Source organism: Pleurodeles waltl, chromosome 10, assembly GCF_031143425.1.
Source record: "Pleurodeles waltl isolate 20211129_DDA chromosome 10, aPleWal1.hap1.20221129, whole genome shotgun sequence".
NCBI lineage: Eukaryota > Metazoa > Chordata > Amphibia > Caudata > Salamandridae > Pleurodeles > Pleurodeles waltl.
The window spans coordinates 167,781,794-167,801,656 of record NC_090449.1 but is presented as its reverse complement, the minus strand read 5'-3'; the positions used below and the strand labels follow the sequence as shown (position 1 = coordinate 167,801,656).

The 19,863-nt window shown below is 40.5% G+C and overlaps 1 protein-coding gene across 4 annotated transcripts in view; it reads left to right on the top strand.

Moving 5' to 3' along the window:
* CACNA1H (calcium voltage-gated channel subunit alpha1 H) overlaps positions 1-19,863 on the top strand; it is a 731,062-nt gene that overhangs the window by 135,039 nt on the left and 576,160 nt on the right. For all 4 annotated transcript variants that reach the window (XM_069210130.1, XM_069210129.1, XM_069210128.1 and 1 more), the window contains exon 5: positions 12,955-13,270. In XM_069210130.1, the coding sequence (XP_069066231.1) occupies positions 12,955-13,270 (316 nt within the window). The remainder of the gene's footprint in view (positions 1-12,954; positions 13,271-19,863) is intronic.

Here is a 19,863-nt window from a genome sequence, read left to right as displayed (position 1 = left end):
AATGCCCATTAAATACCCAAACATGCAGATGAAAATCCACGTCATGGCTTATTTTCAAGGTAAAACTAGTAATTGTGGCAATTTGCAAGAGTTACAGAGTATAAAAAGAGTGGCCATAGTCAGTTCACAATGATTGCCTTCCCAGTATGGATTTTGGTTACTGCCCAATAGAAGTGTCTTATTACCATTATTACATATTTATTTCGGTCAATGGGTAATGGCATCAACTCACCTATGAGGCACTGGTTAGTGAACTGCTTCACCTCTTACCCATGGTCTTGCAGTGGCAGCTGAACTCCAGATTAGGACTAGTAGGGTGTAAAATTTCCATTATGTGCTTTCACAAAATTACATGAAGTTTCTGAAATTTTGTGTGAAATGCAAATCCGTCGTTTAACATTATGTTTAGCACAAAATGTATCCTCACATCAATTATTGCCACAAAGACACATTTTGCCCCCCCAAAATTGCAAAAAACAAAAGCACTGTGAACAGCCATTCCTAATTTGTTTTTTGCCTATGCATTTGCAGTAAATCTTTACCCCAAATGGAGTTTTTGCAGTATTTTTTTATATCCAATGGCATATAATTACAAAAAATGTAATGGTATTTTACTTATGCTGTCTGCCTGTCCTTGGATATAGGCCATCAAATAGGATTCTCCAGCCATCTCTGTCCTGGACTTTTCTTTCAGTCTGACTCCAGGTGTAACCCATCTCTTTGCAGTCAGACTTGAGGCCCAGGCACAGGTGTTTCTTGGCTTCCTCATTTCCTTTCCCCTTGAGGTATCCAGGTCAGGGGCAGCGCTTACCTGGTGGGGTCTTATGCGGATTGGCGGACGGTGTGTTGTGATGGAATCATTTAGCACATTTTTTGTAGAACGCATAATGCAAAATTCCCAAATTATATGAATTATGGCTGCTTAATATACATTTTGCTCAGGCCTAGTAAGAAATATTGCTTCAGTGGAAGCAGGATTAGAAAGTTTATGTTTTTTAAACTGAACTACTTGTCCTTTGTTTTATTGTGATTTAGTTTAAGTCAATATATACCATTGCCCTTACATACTTTAAGAAGACCATTAGAGGAGCTTTCAGTCACCCAGTCTCCTAGAAATACCACCATAATTAATCTCAAAGAAATGAAGGAGATCGGTGCCAGTTCATGTCATCTCCCTCCACCTCTGTGCAGGGTCAGAAGTGTCTTTAGCACACCGAATGATTCTTCCTAACAAGAATCTTTATCCTGAGGGCAGCAAAGCCCTCGTCAGATCCTAATATAAGAATATATAGGACAACAAGCATTGGCAAAGACTAACATATAGTAAAACAAGCATTGACAAAAACCAATCAATTTTCATATGTGGGACTTTGCCAATACTTGTTTTCTTTTGGTATCGTTTCTGGTAAGTATACCAAAGCCATTCAAAGATGGCCACTGGTGCATGCAGAGAAAAGGCAGCAGAGAAAGAGAGAAATGGAGAGAAAACAGTTATCATTCTCTGGAATGGAAAGACTTCACAGGAGGTAGAAAGACACATAAGCATGCATTAGAATGAGGTTATATGGTCAGTCCCTTATGAACTGATCTAAGATGTACAGGACAATGTCTCAAGCCAGTGCCCTGAAAGGAGAGCAGAAAAAGACAATGTTTTGAAATGGGCTGACACAAAGCACTGTCTAAACTGTTTCTTGTGGACATTCTTTTCACCTCATAATGGTTTGTACTTTTAGATTCACACAATATGCCAAATGCTGAACTCATGCGGTTAAATCCATGTACAGTGAGATAAATTTCACAACAGACATTCAAAAGCGCTTTATAAAAAGGTAACCGCTAAGCTTATATGCCTGTTGACAGGTCAAATGTCAACAGGTCACAGATACATTCCATCCCCACATGTCGAAGGTGAAAACTGAATGGAAGGAAGTTACCTATTACAAGTAGCTAGAACCAGAGTGTATGAACCACAAAAAGAACTCATGGTCAAGCAGGGCATAATTACAAGACCTGGGATCAATCTCACATAATGCCCAATTATTGGGGTTCACCACTCGGCAACATTTATTTTGCCTCAATTATACTTTTTCGTGTAACCTTTCCCTGTGAGCAGAAAATGTCTCACAGGAATTGTAAAACTGAAGAGGACCATAGCCTCCCGACATTTTCCACTCAAACCAGGATCCCATTAGTATGAGACATGATTTTTGTAGGAGACGTTAGTTTTCGTGCAGATGACTGGTAAATGGAAATTAACACAAAAAGTAATTTTCTTAGTATTACTCCAATTTGCACGGGAAAAAATTGTCTTCCTCCCTGCTTGTTACGTGCAACTTATGATATAAACAAAGAAAAACAAACTCACCCAAGACTGACAAACACGAAGTAAAAGGTTTTAAATTAATGTGTCCTACACAATGCTTTTTAAGAGGTTTGAAGGCAAAAAATTAAATGGAAGTACTTTGGAAGCAATTACTTTTTGGTTGTGTTAGCACCTTCATTACCCCTGCTTATGTAATTATGGTAAATTCTTTCCTTTTCGCAAAGGCAGGGTTGCAATCTGGCGGATTTGTAAGTTTGGTATTAGCCAAGACCTTTTGATTTTTCCAAAAAATATTTGTACTATATACTTACTTATAAGGGTTTTAAGCCCCCCCCCCCATCCATTGTTTCGTTACTGGTTCATTCACGTTTTACTTCTGACCACTACAGCACACAGCATGGGCAACGGGTAAGGCTACTTCAGCCATTTGTTGACTTTACTCTGAGTGTTGGCATTCTGACCTTTCACATGGAACACATCCACACACAAAGGAGTCCCCTTCTGCACCAGGGACTACTATGGCATTGTGTGCTTTTTTTAAGTTTTAACCAATTTTTTTATATTGACATCAGCTTCCCCATCAGTGAACTTTTGCAAAAATAAAAAAAAGCATTAAGAAAGCCGAAAACCTATGGGTTTTAACAATGCTTGTTCACCTACTGTTCTTCATAAAGAATATGAACTGTTCTTCTGTGGCAGAGCAGATAATGTCTCAGCTCAATTTATTCCACTGAATTGTTTTTAATTACGATAAAGTGCCATCCGATCTGAAGTGTAATGTCCTTCTTGCTCAACCCCAGCTGCAGTTTCAAGCACGTGCATTGCCACTTCACACTTTTAAATTTCGACAGCACCTTTTAGGAAAAGTATCCGCTGAACGCTAACTTCCATCAATCGAAACAAAAACGTAATTCTCTGAAATTCCGACCTTGTCAGATGTTTTCAGCTGGAACAAAAGGAGAAAGGAGAACAGCACGTCATGACGTATAATTTATTTTTTTTTTTTTCATTACTATAATGGTCGTACTGTTAAATCCGCGGTAGCATCTAGAAACTGCAGTGCAATGAATGGAGTTGTGAGCGAGTAGAAACCACATATCAACAGGACTGCAATTAAAACAGCCAATTATCTTACCGATGCAATACCTTATAGCTAATCCCAGACCAATTAAGGGGGATCGAGGCCTAAAGAGAAAGCTGTCGTTAATTTCAATATTTTTCATGCTCCTGGGAAAGTTTATGGGGGCTGTGGCAGATGTTCGCCGTTCTTTTTTGATAGTGGTTTCCAAAGGTCTACAGAAGTGGGGATATAGTTCTCATCTGGAGTTTTTAATAACTGGTTTTCCTCCATAGGGAGAAGTTGTTCTGCATGGGGTTTCCCTCCACACAGGCCCACTTTAGTGTGGGCCTCGAGTGTGGTGGTTATAATTGCATTATGCATGAGTGGTCTGGTGCTTAGGGCGGTTGTGTCATGTTCAGCCTGTGACAATGTGCATTGTACCTGAAACATGCATGTGCGGTGGTAATCGAGCTTCTTGACAGCAGCAACCCTAAAGCCACATTTAGAGTTCACACTAATTAATTCCCTAGGTAGTTTTGGGAGCTGAAAGTCTAATGAGTGAACGGGCATGGATATTTTCCCTCCCTTAAGGCAATCCCATAAGGAGTGATTTTGTGCCAGGAGCGGTCAGTGTCGTGGGTAGTTTCGAAAATGACTCTCCGTATGAGTCCACTGAAGTGGGGTATGAGGCATAGCATAGTGCTGTGCGCACTGCGCCTCTTATTGCACTCGCGGAGGGTCATCTTGCAGCGCTCTGTTGATTAAATGTTAAAAGTCTGCAATCAAGTAAGGACATAAAAGTATCAAATCAGAAAACATCAGTCAGCAGGTGTAAATGGAGCATTAAGAGTGTATGGGCGCAGATTAGGATTCAGATTAGTAGGGGTTTCGATGAAAAGGGCACGATCTCCTGTTGGGATTGAGGGACCACTGTGCAAACATGAAAGAGATGCTTGGCTGTGACTTTATCTGCTCCAGAAATGAATAAAAATGCAGCGACCCTCGAAAAAGACATATGAAGCATTGCAAGGGTAAATGCAATCTTTGTGCTTTTTTATTGGTTCAATCATCAGATTTGTGCAATGAAAACTATTTACGTCCTGATCTTGAGTTACTTGCCACAAACATGGGTACTCACAAACATTTTCCAAGGGGCCAAAAACTATGACCAAGGGCATTGATGACAGCAGGGTGGTGGTCGGGGCAGGGGAGGTGTAAGGTGGATGTAAGGAAGTGACGCATGTACATCTAGTGGTTGAATTGCACCTGGGATGTTTCCCGGCTTCCCCACTTGACAAAATTGTGTAATCCTAGGCAATTGTTTTATTTCACTTTCCTTCCATTTTCCTTCATTATCACATATAAGATGACCTTGAAATATATGACTTCAGGATGTGCACTGTATAACACTACCTCTTGTGTTTGATTGAATAGTCTATATGTAGTCCATATATAATATCAATCCACCCCAGCCAGAGGGTCACATAACAACTGACTTACATCTTAGCTCACTATTGGCATTGTTGTTAGGGTGTGGGGAGGCATGAATCTTTCTAAAGTCATGTTTGAAAACTGTTACTTTTGAAGCAAAAAGAATTCTCAATGCACTGATTTACATCTGATGTACTAAGGTAAAATGTGTTTGCTTGCTAACAAAATCTTTTTTTTTAACTTTGAAGAGACTCAAATATATTTTTGCATGGTTGTTACAAAATGACTTTAAAAATGAAGTATAAAGTGCTTAAAGTGGTACAGGGCACCTTCTGTACACCTTTTTGTTTACTTCAGTTCCACTGTAAATAAATACTTACCATGTATTTAATATTTTTATGAATGTTAGTGCTCTATAAAGTAAACAACAACCTAGTGCTGCAGTTTCACTGGGGGCATGCATGTAAAGATCTGGAGGGCCGCATGAGGCCCCCAGATCTTACTTTGAGAATCACTGTCACAAACATGTACTCCATCACAAACATGTACAATTTATTGTACCATATGTATTTCAGATGCTGGCACTGGTCACTGCTAAAGTCCACTTCATGAGCATTCGGCAGTGTGGCAAGACATATGGCCATCTGGACATGTCCATGCTCATACACTAACACCGCAGGACACTCTCACTGGAATCGGGGGTGGATGAAAAGTCCTTGTCCAAATCTTGTGCATTTTGACTCATTTATTGTGATAGTTTCAGTGTAACCAGACACAACCAAAAAACATATGGAAATCAATTGCAATTTTGATGATCTGCAAATCTTTAAACATGTTTGTACAAAATCCATCATGTTGGATATGTCTCCCTATTCCCTTTGATTTTTGTGGACCAGATTAGTTGAGCATCACATGATCCCATTCAGTTTGCTGCATAGAGACAAATGGAATCCTTGCATTTGGTTACCCTTAAATTGTGCCATATACAGTGCATACCTCAGAAGAGCCCTGTGTTCATACATGAGCTGCAGACAGCACAGCCGGCCAACAAGAGAGTGACTGCCTTTCTTGTTTTCTAGTTGTGCTGTTGCACCCCATGAATTTATTTGTAGATTTTCCAAATCAACTGATTTATTAGAAAAGGTGCAAATTCAGCACAAGAAAATATCTAGACACCTTCTGTGTCTGTGCAACTACTAAACAGGATAATGATTGCACACTGAACTGGATTAGGATATTAAATGAAACAGGCTTGTTGGAAATGGCCCTCTCTCTAGGGTCATCCCCACACTGTTTCTCTTTTTCCCCTCAACTCTTTGCTGAATTTATTCCATTGGCCTTAGGACTCTGTGTAACTTTACCACTTCTAACCAGTGCTAAAGTGCTTGTGCTCTCTCCCTAAAGCGTGGTTTGTTAGGCATATACCCAATTGGCATACTTAATGTACTTATAAGTCCCTAGTAAACTGCACTACAAGTGCCCAGGGCCTGTATATTAAATGCTACTAGTGGGCCTGCAGCACTGATTGTGCCACCCACTTAAGTAGCCCTTTACACATCTCAGGCCTGCAATTGCTGATCCTTTGTATGCATCTTAAACTGCCATGTTGACTTGGCATTTATAACCCCTTGCCAAGCCTTAAGCTCCCCTTTTATTACATATAAGTCACCCCTAAGGTAGTCTTTAGGTAGCCCAGAAGGCAGGGTGCTATGTAATTAAAAGGTAGGACATGTCCTTTTAATTTTTTTATGTCCTATTAGTGGAAAACCCTCAAATGTGTTTTTCACTACTGTGAGGCCTATCCTTATCATAGGATAACATTGGAGATTCCTTATTATTTTGAAAAAGCTGTACTTCCCAATTTGGAAGGGTAGACCTGTCATGTTTAGTTCCTATGGAACTGTAATGATTAATCCTTTTTAATGATAAAGTCAGATTTACTATTACAATTTTGAAAATGCCACTTTTAGAGAGTTGGCAATTACCTGCTCCTAAGCCCTGTGGGCCAGCAGCATATCTCCAATACACATCTGGGGTGAGGTGACAGCAGGGCTTGTGCATTCCCTCTAGACAACTGCATAATAAGAGCTTAGGTGTGACTTGATGTTCCCTGATGGGCCATTAACTGTCTTGATGGGGGCGGTGCTAAGCACAGCCTCTCACTTGCACCTGAATGGACTGAGCCCTTTCCACACACAAATGGCCTAATGATCCTGTATTGTCACTCAAGCCAGCTTGGAGCGAGAGCAGGGGAGAAAGGTGATGCCCTGCACTTCAAAGCCACTGTCTAGAAGCTTCTTCCTCCTTCCAGAACCATCACACCAAAGTATAAATGCTGGACATCAGACACCACCATTTCAGTGAACTTCTGGACCTGTGGATATTCTGTCAGAAAGAAGGACTGCTGTGCTTCTGCAAGGACCCCCACTCTGCAGAGCTCCTACTCTGCTGCGCTCCTGCTTTGCTGAGCTGACCTGACCTTCTGCCAGCTGCCCTCTTGCCTAGAGAAAGGGAACTGGACCTGCAACCCTCCATTGTGAACCCAGGATCCCAGAGTGATTCAAATGGCTAGTCTTCTGGCCTCCTGATCTGAGCCTCAGAACAAAAGAGACTAACCACAGCTCCTAGACCTCTCTTCAACAAGCTCCTGAACCCCAAGAGGCATCTCTCAGGCCCTTGGCCCTTGGACATGAAGTTGTGGATCCTGAAATCAAGCTTTTGTGCTCTTCTTGACTGTAAACGGGCCCATTCACACCAGAACCATGCTGCCCACCCAAAAAGTCAGCACGGGCCACCACAAGCTCATCTCCTCGCACATCAGTATTACTGCTTGTGATTGCGAGGCTCCAACCCACCTGTTCACAATGCCTGGCCAACTCCTCGTGCCTGCTGACCACCTGCAGCAATGCTTTCCTTGATCCAGATGCGAACAGGACTCTTGGTTTAGCCCTTGAAAAGGTACAACTTCAGCAGACTTGTCTGGAACTGCATCTGACCCATGCTCCTCCATTGCGGTGGGCCTGAACATTTGGATTTCACCTGGTCTAGCATGAACAGATAGCCCTGCTTGGAATTTTATGCTTTCAGGCACTACAACTAAGTTGAATCTTTAAAAACTCATCTTTCAACTTCCACTTATTACATATGGTCTTAGTGTGTTCAGTAAATTAAGATCTATTTTACTAATTAGGTGTGAAATCTGTTTGCACAATGTTTTCACTGTTTTACTGTTTGAAGTGTTGCACAAATACTTTAAACATTGCCTCTTAAGTTAAGCATGACTGTTTTGTGCCAAGCTACCTGGGGTTGAGCACAGGTTAATTTAGGTTGTGTGTCTGACTTAACCTGACTAGGATTGTAGTTCCTGCTTGACAGGGTGCATAACTCTGTTAATCAGGAACCAAATTTCTAACAAGGATCATATTACTGCTTCAGATGTTTTCTCCTTCCATAAAACATGGTAACTCTTTTGGCTGTTTAATTGTCATAGTTCCCATCTTATTGAGTCGGCTGTAGAAATGCACACATTCAGTGCAGGCTGCATATAAGATAAAATAGCCCATGTGGACTTGCAGTAAAGATTTTGCCACCCACATGGTGGGAAACCCTGATGAAAACAATTAAGAAGTAGCTATGCCCCAATCCAAACTGGGCTAGGATTTCTAAAACAGGAAGTGAACCAGGTTTTGAAATTGAAGTATTGAATTGAACACTATTCGATTCTCCTATCAGTGTACCTGGTAATTGTTGGACACAGTTGGATACTGATCCTATTTGGAATGTAAAGTGAAGCACACCTATATCGAAAAGAAGGGGAGCCTGATCAGAAGTGTTTTTTTACAAGTGAAGCTGCAGCAATTTACAATTTACACAACACTGTGCTGCTTTAAAAACGTATATGTTTCTAACGTTGGCAGAGAAAAAGACAGCTACACCTTCTTGCAGCATATGACTAACTAGGGAGAATAAAGAAAATATCTCAGCATGACTGAGCATGGGTGAGTGTTTAATATGTAGTAAGAATTACCTTTTTAAAAGGTAGATATTATTCTGCATAAAGTAAAATATAGTTTGGGCAGTGGTCTCAATGTCCTGTCTCTGGCTGCACTCACTCTAGCTCACCAGTTATTTCCTTCACTCTCTTCCTTGCTCAAGAGCGGTGCTACCTGCCCACAGATATGAGGCTTCCTAAAGCATTTGGCATTTTAAGCTCTAGAACATCTCTTACTTGACTGCCACCCACCAAAGACACCATACAACTGATAAAAACCCTCCTCAGAAAAAGGCTCCCAGAGGATCACTTACATCCATGTTCACGGCCATTTGACAGAGGACGTTTGACACCCTTTAAAGTACAGCTCCAAGCTCTACTCTTGTACAAAGAGTAAATAGAAACGTATACAACTAGCTCTCTTTGAACTGCAGACATCTTACACACTGATGTGAGTCTTACCTTCTGGTCATATTTTGTTAGTTGACATTCTGGAGGCAAAATGTGTCCAAATCAATATTCGTGCCCTTGATATGGTGACACATACCAGAAACCCTGGAAGTGTCTGGCTGGTTTAGGCGTACATTCCTGTGTATCTTTCTGGCAGGATGGCTGGAAAGAAGAAGTTGTCTAGAAACTCAAGGGGCTACGCAACTTAACCCTCTAAGGTATTGGACCACTAACCATGTAAAAACGAAATTTTGACAACAGAGGGATAAATTCATAAACCATTTTGTCAACAATAATATCTCAATTATTGTGTCAAATCTATTTTTTATTATACTCCTTTTTATATAGGATTTACAAAAAAAATCACAGACACAGTACAGAAAAAAAGCCATTAGTATATTAGGCACGTACTGTAAATAACTAAACACCACTTAGTTGTTGCCAAACATATGAGAAACTCAATACACTTTTCCACGCAACTTCTTATATTAAAACTTATAAAAAGGATGATGACCAAATATATATAGTCCAACCTGTTTGGTCCCTCAGTAAGGTAGACTGTATTGTTAAAGACCTTATTGCCAGGTGATCCAATTATCTCACACACAATCTGGATTGTGGCTGATGGTCTTTTTCTCCTTTTGCAATATCTTGATTTTTAATTGAGGACTTCTTGTGAAATAGAAGGTGTTGACAGGTTTCAACCTAGTTGTCAATGGCCCCTTCAGGGCATTTTAAGGAGCATGTGTTCCTTTAATTGAAATAAGACAAGCATACATATAAATAAACATATATCTGTTATCATCATGAGTCTAGTCAACATTTGTAAAACTTATTTGCCATTGACCATCTGCTTAAAAACCAGAACAAAAAAGGTGGCTAAAACGATGTCGAAATAGACCGAACCACCTAAATCTGTGCATGCATCAGAACAGAAAGAACTGCATTCGATATACCAACTCTACATGCATATTGGTAATTACCAAAATAATCCCCTAGTGTCTGTCCAGTTAGAACCGGCCTTAGCGCTGGTGGCACCCTGTGCGACAGTCTTTTTTGGCACCCTCTCCACCCCATGACCACCTCCTCAGATTCCCTCACTACCACCTGGCAAATATGCCCCTCATCTCTTCATAGCCCCCCTTTCACATACGCTCATTTATTTTAAAGCGCCTGTAAAGGCAGGCTTTTCTAATCCAAGCAGCTATCCACATAAAATATAGTTCTGTTCTTTGCAACAGGCTTATTAACCCTCTGTGCTACTTTATTGCAAGTCTAAGCTGACCCTAGACAAAACTCCCATCTCTCTCCCTAGCAGGAACATTAATCCAAGAGGTATCTTGACATTTTAATTTTTACCTGAAGCCTGGGCGCACAAGGAACTCTTCAGCAGGTGCTTTTAACTCGTAAGTTTGGTAAGTGCGGCCGAACCACTCGCACCCCTAAAGCCGGCCCTGTGTCCAGTCCACGTTGTACTTATGTGAAGGATACTGAGGCCGGAGTATAGGATAGCCCTCGAATCACCACTAAATAGAAAACAAAAGGGACACCAAAAAGTACTGAGTATCAGTGCTCCAAAACATATCCTACCTTTCTAGCACAAGGCATGGGAAAATACCCATGCATGAAGAGAGCAAAAAACCCTCTCCTTGAAGGCATCCACGGATTCAAATAAAATAATTAATACACCCTACGAGAGCAAAAACACATGCATATAGCACAGGAACACAGATTAGAAAGAGGAGGGAAATCTGTCACCCGACCCCTTTAATGCAGGCATTTACTTATAGCGGAAATTAATCGTCGTCGGATTGCGGCGCAGTTTACAGCTCCACTCCACACGTTCTGGTAGCGTGTTTCTGGTCTTGCCCAATCAGGTACACGCTGGTGTGACGCAGTGCTTCACAAATGCACCGCACACTCCGTGCTACTTCCGTAGCCTCAGCCCGGCGTCACGGGGCTGCGTACCAAACCCTGTTGTGCTCTCTTGATCTATTTCAAAACGGCAAGCGGGCAGAACTATGGGAAGACAATGGGGGTGGAGTGGTTTGGGTGTCATGGACTCATTTATACGTGCAGCAGCGTACATACGGGGGCAGATTTAGTGGGACATGTGTTTCACTTTATTCAAGTATAAACGTCAGCAGTAGGCTCTGATGCTATGGGTATATTTTGTGGTAATGAATTCCTTAAATGCATGAAAACCTGGAAAAGATTGGTTATTATTTTAAGTTTTCCGTGTGTTTTAATAGTGTGCCTGAGAAAATATCGCTCGGTGGACTTTGGGATTCCTTTAACATGCACATAGCAAACAGGGGAGTTGTAACTGCATATTTCCAGTTGTCATTCATATGCCTACAGTAAATCAGGTGATTGCAGTCCAACATGCCCTATATAAACCGCATAATATGGAACAGTATGGAAGAGATGTGGCCTTTTTCCTGGTATATTTGCTTCTTACCTGTAAAATGGCAGGTTGTCTGATGGTGCTTCTCTCGTTTGTCAGTCTGGTTTAACAGTGCAGCTCTCTCCATGGCCTATTGTTATAATATTTAAAAATGTACTTACAGTGGGCTTTCTCCTCATGCTACTGTCTGTTAGATGTATCATTCTGCCTCCTACTGAGCGCTAGCAATGAAATGCATGAGGACTGTTAACATCTCAAACCTACTCAGGCTAATCACACATTGAAAGAATACATGCAATCTATATATCAAGCATTTGTGTTTAGTTATTTCACCTTAAGAAGCTTTTTAAATGTTCAAAATACACTAATAAATAATATTTGGCAAAGCCACTAGGTCTGGATTGAATATGATAGCACAAGTGTGTACAAATGTTGTTTGCTTAATTTTGCAAATTAAAGCCAGACCTTTTGGCTTTGCCATTGCTTGTCTAATTTGACTCTACCTGTGTGAGAATATGGGGCCAGATGTATGTACCTTTTTTCTTGTTGCAAACGACCCCATTCACAGAATGGGGCCATTTGCGACAAGAAAAAAGCATTTTGGTATGCACAAACCCTTTTTTGTGATTCGGTAATCTATTTACCGAATCGCAAAATAGGTTTGCGATTCGCAATTAGGAAGGGGTTTACCCTTCCAATTGTGAGTCGCAGTGTGAGGTATGATTGTTCTGTGACAGTGAATGCGGGCACAAAACAATTGCAGTTAGCACCGATTTCAAATTGGTGCTAATCCATTCGCAAACGGGAAGGGGTCCTCATGAGACCCTCTCCCCTTTGAGAATGGTGCGAAAATATTTGTTTGGAGCATGAAGTCCCCAGCAGGCCAGCATCCGAATAAGGGTGGGTATTCGCAATTGGGTCGCAAATTGAGACCTACCTCATGAATATTTATGAGGTAGGTCATTTGCGACCCCATTGGGAATCGCAAACAATGTCATTGACACTGTTGTACATCAGGTTTTGCGACTCGCAAAATGCGACTCGCAAAACCTAATATTCATACATGTGGCCCATGTGATTACTGGCATAGCTAAGTGGGAGCCTGCAAAGTGGCTCAGCTGTCTCTCCAAAATGTCTCCTTCGAGTAATGCAGTTCAAGGCCATAGGAAAAAAGCATATCTTCTTCTAGTACCTGATTCCGAGACTTGGGATACAGTATATATGATTGACAATGCATGATAAACAAGGAGCATGTTAAATCATTAATTATTTTATTCTCTTTTTGCTTGTAGAAACTACAACATCTCCTCTCTGCGACCTTATTATCAATTAGATGAAACTGAAGACAATCCCTTCATCTGCTCTACCGTCCGGGACAATGGCATGTTGAGGTGCCACGATGTCCCTCCGAAGAAAGAATCTGGGTTGGAATGCTCACTAAGCGTGGACTTGGAAAACCACAACTGGTACCACATGGATGTTGGCACCAGGAACAGCTGTATAAACTGGAACCAATATTATAACACTTGCAAGACAGGGGAGGTCAATCCGCACAAAGGAGCTATTAATTTTGATAACATAGGTTACGCCTGGATTGCAATTTTTCAGGTAAGACATTTGAACTGTGTTCCTTATATATATAAAAAAAATCAAAGCCCTTGTGAGGTAACTGTGAGTTTTTTTAGACTCATTTAAAAAATGGCTAAAAGTTGCTTACTTTGTTTATGTAACTTCAAAATCGCCAGCCCTGGTAGAGAAGCTGTGATAGTTACGAGGTCTGAATTTATTGGTTATATGACCCCTAGTCGTAAGGCTCTTGTAGGACGCAAACCTTGTAAAGAGGTTTTTAGCTTTCTGACTTCTCGTAAAATGGTTCTGGGTTTATGAGTCATGCTCATGGTAAAATGTGTGTCTTGGAAGGAGTCTGTGGTACTTAACAGTCTTCAGTTACAAATCTATGAGTCATGTTGTAATACAAAATGCTAAACTAATGGAGTTGAGATGGTGACAGGGTCCGGTTGAAGATCAAAGTTGCCATATGTAAAGGTAACTTTGCTACAGAAGAAGTCTGAGAGCTTATTGCAAAGGTCTTGCAAGAGGGTGATGTTGTTGGAGGCGGCAGGAGGCGAGGCAAAATCTTTGATGATGGTAAAGATTTCCTTAATGATGTTAGTGCTGGCGCTGATGTGATCTGCAACAACTGTGCGCTTGGTGTTCTGTATCTGCTGGTGGTAGCATCTTAGGGTGGACGTGAAGGTGTCTTTGTCTGTGGTGTTTTGAATTGTTCTCAATTTAGGCTCCAATTGTTTGTAGTGGCGCATCATCAGCCTGATTTCCTCTGCATACCAGCTGGCCTGTAGTTGGGCTCTTACTGTTGGATTGCGCTTGAGGGGAGCCACAAGGTTTTATTATGTGTTGATATTTAATTACATTTTGGTGTTAGGTATTGTGTGTATTAGTATACATATTGTGAGGTCATAGACATTACATTAGGTATGCATGCGAGCAAGGGAAGGTCAGGACTCATGATTTCCACAATAAAAATATTGTTTCTAAAATATAATTTTTTTATCCTAGTGAGGGAATCTTAGGGCCACCCCCACCTGAGGTTGGGAGACAGGCTAAATTCACTCTCAGCCATTTTGATTGATTATTTCCAACAATATGCTCAGTGCACCATATTGAGCAATGTTATTTTATGTTATGTTATGTTATGGTATGATATGTTATGTTATGTTATGTTATGTTATGTTATGTTATGTTATTTGCAGAGCAGAGCATTCCAAATGTATCAGGCCACTCAAGCTGTGGTGATGTTTTAATGGCTGGATAGGCTGTCTTCTTTCAGCATTAACAGTGTCAGCAATTGTTCTGATAGACTCAGTCACTACATTGTGCACAGCAGGTATGGAAATAATATCCGGGCACAGAAGTGACCATTGGAGGGATTCCTCTATCTATATATTCTGAGTACGATAGTCATATAATTTCAGTGGCATAAAGGTTTACTTACTCTGGCATCTGTTTTGTGCTGAGTTGATTGTATTTTTTATAAAATCTACAAAAATCCTGCATAGGTGAGATAGTTCTGCTCTTAAAAAACGTACTGAGGTTCTGAAGAGCAGTGAAGATGTAGGGCCTGATTTAGAGTTTGACGGATGGGGTCACTCCATCACAAACATGAAGGATATCCCATTCACCATGTTACAATCCCATGATATCCCATCGGAATCGTAGTTCGGCGGCGGGGATATCTGTCATGTTTGTGAGAGAGCAACCCCTCGGCTAAACTTTAAATCAGGCCCTCTGTCTTATAAATAGTAGTGAAGTCCTTCAGAGAAGCACCTGTTCTGGCTTATAGATTGGATTGAAGTCTTGTAAATGAGTACTGTTCTTGCATAATTAGAGGTGTTTAATCCCTACAGTTAATATGTTGATGGTATTGTATTAAATGCATAGCAGTGCCGGAGGTATATCAAGGGCTAAATACTGTTTTGGTGTATTGCAGCACTTTCTGTAGGACTGTAATGCCTTTCCTTAATATTGAATCACACTTTCTATTCCCAATTTGTTAAAGACCTGCACACATTATCCACCCAGATTGATTAGGGCTGTCTCCTGCTTAGTGTATTACTTTTGCTAAATATCCAAAAGAGAATAAAAGATACACTTGTTTACTGTAATCAGTTTCTGCGGAGTCAGATATTCTCTCTAAAAAATAGAAGGCAAGTCATTCATAGGGAGGCCATTGGCACAATGCTTATCAAAATATTGAGGGACAGAAAATCATTACTAGAAATTGTATCTCCAATATTCCTGCCTCATATTCTTATGTCATATTAAGGACCCTTTATTTTTTCTAATACTGACGGAACTGCCTTATATAAAATATGTGTTTCCCACATTAGTGAGAAAATGAATAATTTTCATTTGTTCTTATTTTTTCTCTTACCTCTTCTTTAATTTAATTTCGTCACTCATTGAGCAGGGTATAATTCTTCACCGTGTTGCTAAGATTTATCCTTGATTCTAATCTGTAGCTGCATTTTCACATTTTTAATGCGCTTCTTTCTCGTTCTTATCAACCTTTACCTCTAAACTGACCATCAAAGCATTTCTGTCATATTCAGACTTCTGGTATTCAGTCTGTGTACCATTCAGGATTATAAATACTCTGTTTTGCAGTAGTACTTGCTTCAAAGATGTTCCCTCTTAAGAGCATTTTGCATTTGGTTGCTGGGTTAACACATGCCTTCCTACATCTGATCAAAACAATCCAACACTGATACACCGGTGTTAATTGATACCATTAAATAAGCCATCAGAGTATTGTTTAGCATTTCTTGTAATACATTCAGGACACCTGTTATATTTGGTTGAAAAGTCCAGATCTATTGGGGAGAAACTCCACCAATACCCAAGAAGTTTGACAATCCCAACATTCAACAGTATTTTCCATTTTTTTAAACCTTATTTGACTGGCTATGACTGGGTATCGTCAGTAATGCATTGAAAGACAATCCATTGTGACTTGTGGATACAACCGTGAGTCAAGTGGGATAAGGGTATTTTATAGCGCTGCAAAGTTGTGTCAGTGGTGTGTGTGCTCCACTCTTCTATTAGGGTTAACTAGAACTGGATTATTGACTTTGTGAAGTCAATCAAGGACCAGCGCCAGACAATCAGAAAGAGAAATTTCAAAAACTCATTAGACTGTGGGGCCTAATCGCAAAGTTAAACTTACATGCAAGTAAATCTACACATGCAAATTTACTCTTACACTTTGTGATAGCATTGTAATAATTGTACTACTTTTGACTCTTCCTTAGCACAACGTTTCTACAAAGTATAGAGTTACAAGCATCAAGCTCCTGAAACAGAGGTGGCGTCTAAAAAATGCTTCAAAATTTAGCTGTCCCCACTCTCAGAACTCTTTCAAATTTATCATGTTCCACATACTTTTACAATATTGAATTCCACAGCCACTCCCTCCATGAATGTCCAAAATGTGTTGTTTAAGAATCGCCTGAAACTACAATGCCATAAAATTAAGAGCATCCCATGGTATTATAGCAAACATGGGACCCTGCTAGTTCATGACCGCAGGAGATATTACCTTGATGGTAGTGAAGAAACTCAATGTGATATTAGACTGCAACCTAGCACTCAAAATTAAGGTTAATCAGGTGGCTAAAATTACTCAGTAGTCCTTGAGAATATTGTGCAGTATCTTTCATCACCTACCATTCTCCTGAAGTGCCCCACTACAATAGTTCTATTGTTCCCAAGTCTTCACAATGTCAGTGAGTTTTATATTGCAATCACAAATACCTAATTATCGGGGGCTCCAACAAATCCAGATTGCCACAGCCAGTCAGGCTCTATATCTGAGCAAAGATTGCCTCAATACCCCAGACCTCCATTTCACACATTGGTTTTCAGTTCAAAAAGTCTTTGTCAAGATCATCTCCATGGCCATGACCAGTCTTCCTAAAATCCCAAAACAGGATCTAATGGAGAAGAATAAATCTCATAACCTGAGTGGCCAGGTTCTTGATCTTTCCCCATTTAAAACATTTGTGGGATGTATCTCTTTCTTTTTATATTGATGCTGAATTTGGAACATCCTCTGTGAAAATACAAATAATCAGCCTTTGTCTAGCTTTCTGACAATCAATTCAAATGTGGGTATTTCATATGATAGGATTTGACTGGATTCAGTCACAACATGTACATGTAAGAATATTGTGATGCTGTTCCTTAAACATGTTTTTCATCTGGCCTTCATGCCTAAGGCCTTGCTTAATGCCTGCCATGACTTGGTTAAAGCACACCTCTGAATCTCATACAAAACACCATACATATAACTGATAGGTAGTGTTTCAACCTAACACTTTTCCTACCATACATAACAAACTCCAGAGCTACTTATTGGTCCATCAAGAAAGCTCTTTGGATCTCATCAATGGTAAGAAAGTGCTACTCAAATGCCAAATATAACACAATATAATACAGTCTATGTGTTTGCACTCTCGTGCATACTCAACTGGCATCCAAAACTGCTGTACCATGCTAGGAACCTTGAAAACATTTACAGAATGCATTGAACAAAAGGTTTGCCTTGAATACTCTATGGGCATTGGACCTGGAATAACCTTGATGGTTGAAGCAGATGACTGGATCCTCTATACCTTCTCAGTGGTTGTGTCAGTGTGCTATTAATTCATCCTATGACAAGCAGATGCTGTAATACCAGTAGCACTACACTTGTCATATCTGCTTTGGTGTGTGGCACACATGTGACATTTCTATTACTTGGAATTTTAGAGCATCACAGATTTGCCCTCCATCCATCCTTGCAGATATAGGGTTGTGAAGTGTCGACACTGGTGATGCTCGTAAACTTGGAGTTTCCAATCCCTGTTTTAAGCTTATTGTAACTTGTAGGATGCTTCAGAAATGGCTATTAGAGATATCTGTAGGGAAAACTCAAATGAGAAAAGTGAGCTCCTAAAACCCCCCGCTTGTTGCTGTTACACTTGAAGGCTGCCCGTGTCAGCAAGGATCACAGCTGAAGGAATAGGTGCCCAGCTAGTGGAGGCAATTGGTCATAGTTGCGACAGAGACCTCTAATTGACTCCACGTACAATCATCCACCCTCAAAAAACACTGTCACCAAAACGTTTGCTATAACCTTTTATACTTATTTGATTTTTTTCCAAGTGCTTTTCAAATGTAACCATTTTATATCTTAAGATTTTACAAAATTCGAGCTAATTTGTCCTTAGTTTGCCAAAAATATCCCTGGAATTCACACATTAAATCTATCTTGTCTTCTTACATAAGAATTAAAATGTTATTCATTTGGTTCAAAAACTTCCTAAATTTTATCCCAAATATGTATATCAAATTGCTTTTACTATCAATTGAAGACCTTGTTTGAAACATTCAGCAGTCTTTCGGTTTCAGTGTTTGCAGGTATATTGAATTGAAGGACTATTTCAGGTGTTAATTAAATATTCAGCTGTGCTCTTTCTCCCTCCTTCCCTGCCTTTCCTCTTCATCAGTTGTCTCCTGAACTGCAGGAGAGCCCGTGAGTCACTGAGTAAGTGAAATCTGCTGGTGGGAAGGAGAGCAGATCACTTGGCCTGCACTTCACCTCACATCTGTGGTTCCAGCATATATTCACTTTAGCATTTGGAAGACAGATGGTGTGTCGGTCAAAGACACCTAATTTAAAAAGTCTACAGGCATGTCTGCACTAAGAAAGCGAGATGACTAGAGGCCAATGGTGCAGCAGGTGCAGTGGCACCGGGGCCAAGGGGTATGAGGAATCCCCTAAAATCCAACTATAACTGTCTTAAACTACACTACCAGTGTCTAGGGAGCTGCCATTTCCCTTCCTTGCCTTAGGATCCATGGCGCTATTGCAAGTCACTGATGATGACGTCCACATCTTTCGCGCTGCTCATGGTGAATTATTCCATGTCTGTTTTGAAAAGTGTGTTTCCAAGCCCGCCTGCATGAATCAGTGTGTGTTTCTGTGCGTAAAATCTATCCATGCATGTTTGTGTATCGCATCTGTGAGCATGAGGCCTCTTGTTAGATAAATCTGCAGTGCCTAACAAGCAAGTTTATGTGAAATGACAAGCACTTCCCACTGTTGATGATTAAATATGCCTGCAAATTACCTTTGAGGAAGGTAGTACATCTTTTTAACTGAGCAAAGGTAAGAGTTTGCTCTCCACCCTCTCAGGGCGACGGGCCAAAATTGCAGTTGCAGCCTGTGGGCTTCATAGAAAGTAAAGTTGTGAGTGGTTGTGCCTGCAGGAGAGTTTTGAGCTTTTCCATCATAGGATTCTTTTCTAGGGAATTGGTATCCTAGACCCTACGAGCAGTCGTCCGTTTTATAGAGAACACATATTGCAGCAGAAATATTTCAGTTACACGACACAGGCTCCCAAGGGCCAAAAAGTGAAGTCATATTTTTTTTCCATCTGATTACTCCTACATTTTAAGCACATTTCCAACTTTTAAGGAAGTCACAAAAATGCCTTGAGTAACCCATGATGGCTTGCTCCTTTGTAGATTTCCTGGAACACTCCAGTACATAACCTTTGTGCATGCAAACATTCTATAGAGAGAACTCTGCAAGCATTAATATTCCACAAATGTTCATTTGCAAATGTATATTTCCTTTA